Below are 7,389 nucleotides of genomic sequence, written 5' to 3'. Positions count from 1 at the left end.
ATTGACATTCATCAAAACGGACCCCATGACATCCTTCACTGCTCCCAGTGCGCATTGGTAAATACGCAGCTGCACACATCTCTGTCCCCTCTTCCGGCTGGTGACTCATGCGCCTCACTGAATTAACGGTGGCACTACAGAGGAGGGATGATACTGTAGAAAGTCAGGGTACATAACATCAACTGATTGCTTTATTCCCTTGGCTTCAAACACAGGCACGAAAAGATAAACTTAGCACAAAAATTTAAAAGCAAGGAAATTTGTGTTTGGTTCATTATGTTTTAGCCTGTTTATTTCCTCTTAAATGGTGCCCCACATGTAAGGAAAACACATTTGTAGGTTGCTCCCATGCAAAAGTAGCCAAGTCTTTTCTGCCAATGCCAAACAGCTTATTCTGATATTGACTCTTGTTCTGAGCTTCGGGTATCCCAGGTGATGACAATCAGGTTAGCCGAGCTGGCAACACCTGTGAACATGGACCCTGCTACAGGGTCAGTGTCTGCTACAGGGTCAGTGTCTGCTCCAAGAATACCACATCTGACTGACCTGGATAGGGACTGTACCATAGGAAAACTTAAAGCTGGTGTTCTGCAAAACAAAGTTGCAGGGTTATTAGGAGTGAGCCAGTACATTCGACAAACTGCTGTTGCTCTGGTGTCGGCAACATAACAATGCTGACCTCAATCCCACTGAACACATGTGAGATCAGCTTGAGTGTGCTGTTCATGTCAGTGTGACCTACACAATCAGTAGCAGATGAAGCTGTTTTTCATTGGCAGAGAAGATTTGGCAAGTTTGTCACAGGTGCAACCCACAAATGTAATTTTTCTTACATATGTGGCAGCATTTAAGGAGAAATAAACAACTTTAAACAGTATGCGATTTATTACCAGGAACATTTCTGCCACTTTCTAATAGTGCTGTAACTAACTTTAAGAATACATTTCACCCACTGTTATCATCATGTCTTGTACCAACACAGAGCACAGCAGCTACCTGGGAGAGTTCTACCAAGAACTACTCCAAGAAAAGTCGATTATGTTCTTAATAATTTTACCTCTTCTCTATGTATGACTCTGGATACTGTAGCTCCTGTGAAAAAGACAGCCTCAAATCAGAAGTACTTGACTCCCTAGTATAACTCTCAAATGCATACCTAAAGCAGATAACTCGTAAGCTGGAGAGGAAATGGCGTATCACAAATTTAGAAGATTATCATTTAGCCTGGAGAAATAGTTTGCTGCTTTATAAAAAAAAGCCCTTCATAAAGCTAGAAGTTCTTACTATTCATCATCACCCAGGTTTCTCCTCAGCACTGTAGCCAGGCTCACAAAAAGTCAGAACACTGTTGAGCCACCCATTCCTTTAAAGTTAACTAGTAATGATTTCATGAACTTCTTCACAAATAAAAATTGAACCATTAGAGAAAAAATACTCATTATCTCACAGATGTAACATTATGTACAGCTACTTTCAATACCATTGATATTCATTTACTCTTTTTCTCCAATTGATCTTTCTGAGTTAACTTCAGTAATTACTTCTTCCAAACTGTCAACGTGTCTTTTAGACCCCATTCCTCTGTTTACATTATACATGGTTCCCTTAGGCAGTATCATCAGAAGGTATAGCAGACATTTTCACTGCTATGCAGATGACACCCAACTTTATTTATGTATGAATCCAGACAACACACACCAGTTAGTTAAACTGCAGGGATGTCTTAAAGACATAAAGACCTGGGGGAACTCTAACTTTCTGCTTCTAAATTCAGATAAAAATGAGGTTATTGTACTAACATATTGTACTTTGCCCTAAAGTTCCTAGAAATATGGTATCTAAACAGATACTTATGGTGCCTTGAGGCGACTGTTGTTGTGATTTGGTGCTGTATAAATAAAACTGAATTGAAACACTGTTACAACAAAGGAATAATTGGTTTTTTCCTTGTTGTAAATTTTCCTTATTGTGTTAAGCTTATTTTTTTTCTTTTATTCAAAATGCTCAGATTTGACCTGAATGCATTTATATAAACCCCCAAAAATATAAAAATTCATCTCAGACCATGAGTTTGCACAAATGATGGTCAAGCTGTCTAGAAAAACTACTATATCTGGAGAAATTGCAATATGATTGTAGCTAATGATGGTTTACAGTATGCTGGCTTTAAAAGGTTGAAGGTATACGACGGTATAAGTTTATGAAGACACTGAAAAGTGGAAAGGCAGTTAGTCCAGATGACATATCTGGACTAACTGGGGTGGTTGAGCCTCTAAATTGTTCGCCACTTGTTAGAAAACACTGCAAAAAAAATGTTCCTCCTCAGACACCTTTTCAGTTTCGTCACACAAAAACTTGTCTTTTTCTTTTCCCTTGTGTGGTACAAGCTTCTGTTTAACGTTTAACGTGTGCGTTAAACACCTCAACAAACATCACACGAACAGTCATTTAGTTTAGTTTTTTTAATTGTAAAACAAAGTATTATAACATAAATCAATACCATCCATCACCCTCTTCAATAACAGCAATCAGTTTTGTGAGCATGCTGCACACATTAAACCTATTGACACTGGAGGTTACAGACCCCATAAGAGTTTATAGCAGGTGGGCTGCTGGCTTCAGCATGGAGAACAGCCCTCCTAGATCATTTCATTAATAACCTTGCGTAAGTAGCAAGTATTGACTGTTCCTCAGAGAACCTGAGGAATCTTAATGTATGTGTTAACTTTAATATTTTAACATAATTCATACAGGATAAGGCAAGAGCCTCCACAGAACGAGTAATAAGACCTTCTCTGCCAAAGAAGTGACAACTGCTCCTCAACAGGTACAGTGTCTCTGAAACTGATGTCCAACCCAGTGTCCATCCTGCACGTGCTCCCCCTCAGTTCAGCTGTCTGATGATTACATTGATATCTGTGCCACGGTACCCTGGGTTTCCCAGGTCCTTCAGGAGCCCAGCTTTGTCTTTGATGGAGTGACGAGCCACTGACAGCCTGAACGGCAATAGGAAGTTATTGGCAGCTCGAAAGTTCTTCCCAACAGAGTAGATCTCGTGAATCAGGTCCTCCAAGCAGATAATTCCGTGTTTACCTGTGGGCCGAGAGGAGCAGAGAAAGCTCATTAAAGCCGATTCCTGCAGAATTTGAACTCATATTCAGCCAACATGAACAAAAAAAACAAAAAAAAACCAAAACAGCCTGTGTAGCAGCTATATCCCACAGACTGTACCTAAAAGAGAGACGTAGCCGCTAGCTATAATCTTTCATCCATAATATCTGTATTTTGCAAATTCTGATTACCATTAGAGTCAAAAGCAGAAAAAGGTTGTGTGCTTTATTGTTAGCACAATAAAAACAATATCTGTGAATAAAAACAATGAGCAGTGGGCAAAATGGGCCCGGCTTCAAGAAAGGGTAACTAATAAAAAATAAGCAACTTTCCATTGAGATGGGCAGGAACGAAATGAGTGGGCAATTATGTGTATCGTGATAAAAGGCTGCGGCTACACACTTTTTTAATTGCAAAGCCAATTACATACAGCTTTTTGACAACTCACGTCCTTGCATGACAGTACTACAGACAGCCACTGTTGCTGGGTGAAATCAGTTACAAACATGGTGCGGCACCAAGAACCTTGTACTAATTTCTCCGGTTGCTAGGAGAATGCCATGGTTGCCAGTAATATCTCATGTTTGTCAGCAAATACTTCCCAATTCCAAGCATGGTAGTAGTAAAATTTGAAAAAGTGGAATGCAAACCAGAAATAGACATGGTTCATCTCAAAGTGAAAGCTGTGTCTCAGTGTTACAGTAAACATGTTTCTAAGGACCTTCTCCATTTCCGGAGCTGTTTCACTACAGCTAGATGCTGTTTGTAGACAAGTCCACCACTTCTATTCAAACTGCGATCAGAGCAATATGCTGCCAACCAAAGCAATCACAAGATCACAAGGAGATTTTCCCTAACTGGACCTGAAGTACCCATTTATTATATAGACACAGATGGTTTCCAGGGAGTCACTGACCATATGTAGGCATGTGTGACTGGGGCTTTAGCCATTATCTCCCCAGCAACTTCCATCAACCACTCAAAACTGGTTGGGATATACTCACCTGGTGGTTACCAGATGGTCATGGACCTTTCTAATTATCACATGTGATAGTAGGAAAGCTAACATTACGTTGTTATTGATCATGAGTGCAAAACCTTGATACACACAACTATGTTCATCTGCCCTCTAGAGGACATCATAGCCCCTTTTCTGTTAGTACCTAATTGGATCAACTCAGCACGGTTTGCCACCTGCTTGCCCGGGGTTCCAAGCGATCTGACCAGGTACTAAAATGTGATGCTGTCAGACTGCATACAGCCCACTGGCTGGTCAGTGGCGTCACTCGATGAGTCCTGAGAGCGTCTTATTCATGAAAATTAAAACCGCCACGAAACCCGGCATTGAGGGAAATGGCTACAAAAAACAATCTTAAAGATAATTTAAGAAGTAAAAATAGAACCATGTATTTTATTTTACATAACACTTGAAAGAAAGATGGAGTATGACAGAGGGAGTGGGAGGAGGAAGAGACAGGGAGATAAAAAAGAAAACATGAGAGAGAGGGAGAAAGAGAGGAAGAGAAAGAGGAAGGGATGGAAAGAGAGAGAGAGTGCACAGCTGAAATGAAGTGCACTGCGACTGCAGGTGAGTGGGGAGGGAGTGTAGTGTGAGTGACTCACCCATGTGCTCCTCGATGAAGGTGTTATCTGTGAGGGGAACTCTCCTTCTGCCTATCCTGGTCTGACCTCTCTTCAGAATGAGCTCACGAACCGACTTCAGGTTGGGAAATCTGTCCGACACACAGCCCAGTATGTAGAGGATTGAACACAAATTCAAGCCAGCATTACCCTCTAAAGCACACTGTGTTTCACGCACTCACCCCCACGCCACATAAGGCTCCACCATCTTCATCATGGCGATGGAGGTCTTGTTAACTTTGACAAAGCTCCCACTGAAGATCTTCCTCAGCCTCATCATCTGGATCACTTTCATCACTTTAGGGCTGACACCTTTAGTCCTAACAGGAGAGAACCAGTCGGGTTAAACAAACTGTCGGCCGGTTCTGGAAGCCTGTGTCTGCTTTCCAGTACTTACTGTCTAATGCGGACGGCGAAGGCAAGCTTGTTCTTGGCTGGAGGCAGTGGTTCAGCTGGTCTCTGTTTGACCCTTTGGATGCGGGTGTCATCCCGATGCTGTGTGTGGCTTTCCTTTAAGAAATCTTCCAAACGCTTGAACTTGATTTTCCCTTTAGTCACCTACAGCATTACAGAAATACACACATGAATGCACAACAGTACATAAATTCCATACAGCTTTTAACTACAAAGCACGGTCATGACGTTTGGATATATTGTATTGTATATATGTAATATGGGCATCAGTGCTTACCCTTCTCTTCTCGAGCAGTGCGAGTTTGGCTTGCGTGGCTTTGATTGCCTGGTATGCCTTCCTCTTTTTCAGAAGATACTCTGGAACCAACTTGATTGCCTTTTTTGTCCTGAAGAGAACAAAAAGTAAGAGAAGAAAGCTTTGGACAAACTAAATAAACGTGGCTCAGTCACAGGATTGTGCTGTGGAGAACTGGAGGCTTTGAGTAGCTTCAGGTGTAACCCTAAAACTTGTTAGGAATCACCTAAAACTTGGTTTTTCAGTGTTACCACGGTAGGTTACTTGTTACTGGGGTATGACAGGTATAATAGGTCTGTTTAAGACTGATTCGCCAAAAACACATAGTGTTTATGAGGACCTAGTTAGCCTGAGGTCCCAAGGCTTTTCTTGCGTCCTTGTATTAGGACAGCCGGGAGAACAGAATTGTCTGACACAAATTCAAATAGCTTGACCCAGAAATTTTAGGGGTGACGCCAGGTCGGGAGGCCATGGGTATACTTATTCAGTTCGGAGCTACCTTCGAGTCACCGACGGTATACACTTAGCTCCATGTGAAAGTAAGCTCCTCAAGATACGCCTTTTTCACCCATCATCCTTCTAAATAGATACCTTAATCGAATCTTTAAGATTCGTACTTAAAGGAAAAAGCACAATCAGCACATCTACACATAGGAAACCGAACGGATGGACTTAGATACGATTATAAAATCAAACACATACTCTGATTCGGCCATCGTAGATTCCTCGTCGCGGACAAATGACGTCAGCAGATGGTGCCTCGACCTGCCACAGCGTTTCCCACTGCCGATGTTTGGGGGTGATGGCATCATGTGTAGATCTGACATTTTTAAGGTGATGCCACAAGATGGCACAAGCCACACTTTGGGGGTGATGACGACGCCACGGCCGTTTGCACAGACATGCCTCAAAATACGAAGCTAAAGCATCCATTCCATCATGCTAGTATCGATGCTGTCGGCATTTCGATCGATCCGCCCACATCTTACTCTTTTCCGGGTTTAATTTTTGTAACTTGGCGTGTTGTGCCGCTGCAGATTGGTTGCAAGAAGGAAGGCACCCGCCTCCAAATGGGACAATCCCCACTAGGGTTTAAATTCCCGGGACTCTCCACCTTTTGTTTTTAGAACCGAAGAAGCCTCTTGGATGAGATAAGTCTTCTTATAAGTCCAGTTTCCTTCGTCAAGATCTCTCTCAATGCTGCCATCACCTGGATGGCTGAGAACCCACACAAACATTTGTCTCACTTTGCATCTATGCAAATCTGACAGTAAAAGATTTTTTTAACACCAAGCATGACCTAGGGTTACACAAATATTTTTATCAGGACCACTTAAGGTTTGCCTTCCTTGCATGAAAGTCTAAAATAAAGTTCTTTTGAATTTTCATATATTAATCGTTTGAGTTATTTAGTCAGTGTGAATAAAGCATACACTGTCTCTTATTCAGCCATGCCTCTCTGTTCCCACACACCATTTTGGTTTCAGTGTTTTATACACTGCTCAAAAAAAAGAGAAGGATATCTATACTGATATGGACCTGGTAATGTCTTAGGAACAAAAGGATATCACGTGGAAATGAGAATAATTAACCTACATAGGTTGAATTCAAAGACACTCTAAAAAGAGGATATTCTCTTTATATCACTTGTAAAGAGACATACAGTACATCTTTCCAAATGCCTTGATATCAGTTTGAATAATCAGTTTTCAGAAAATATTTTAACCCTGGAGAACCTATGGGGTCAGATCCGACCCCATTGGTTTACTAGGGAAACCATGGGGTCAAATTTGACCCCATGGGTTCTCCAGGGTTAAACTGTTCAGAAAAACTGCTTCAGACCTAGGACAAGACAGAGCTGTGGTGTAGGCATCCAAAACACGTGCTTTAAGATGCATTTTAGCACTACGTGTCACATTTTCGGGCTT

At 41.6% G+C, this 7,389-nt stretch overlaps 1 protein-coding gene across 1 annotated transcript; it reads right to left on the bottom strand.

Annotated features, from left to right (window-relative positions):
* Positions 1–2,447: 2,447 nt before the first annotated feature.
* On the bottom strand, positions 2,448–6,427 carry rpl7l1 (ribosomal protein L7-like 1). Its single transcript, XM_085382582.1, has 6 exons — positions 6,164–6,427; positions 5,444–5,552; positions 5,150–5,310; positions 4,935–5,072; positions 4,735–4,844; positions 2,448–3,093 (listed from the first exon to the last, which is right to left on the bottom strand). The coding sequence occupies exons 1-6, from the start codon at positions 6,286–6,288 to the stop codon at positions 2,885–2,887; spliced, it is 852 nt and encodes a 283-aa protein (XP_085238708.1). The 5' UTR covers positions 6,289–6,427; the 3' UTR covers positions 2,448–2,884.
* Between the last annotated feature and the right edge of the window lie 962 nt (positions 6,428–7,389).

Source organism: Rhamphochromis longiceps, linkage group LG15, assembly GCF_057381845.1.
Source record: "Rhamphochromis longiceps isolate RC_006_pf linkage group LG15, R_longiceps_female_GT1.1, whole genome shotgun sequence".
In the NCBI taxonomy this organism is placed as follows: Eukaryota; Metazoa; Chordata; class Actinopteri; order Cichliformes; family Cichlidae; genus Rhamphochromis; species Rhamphochromis longiceps.
Note: the sequence above shows the minus strand (reverse complement) of the source record. Positions and strands in the feature narration are given on the sequence as shown.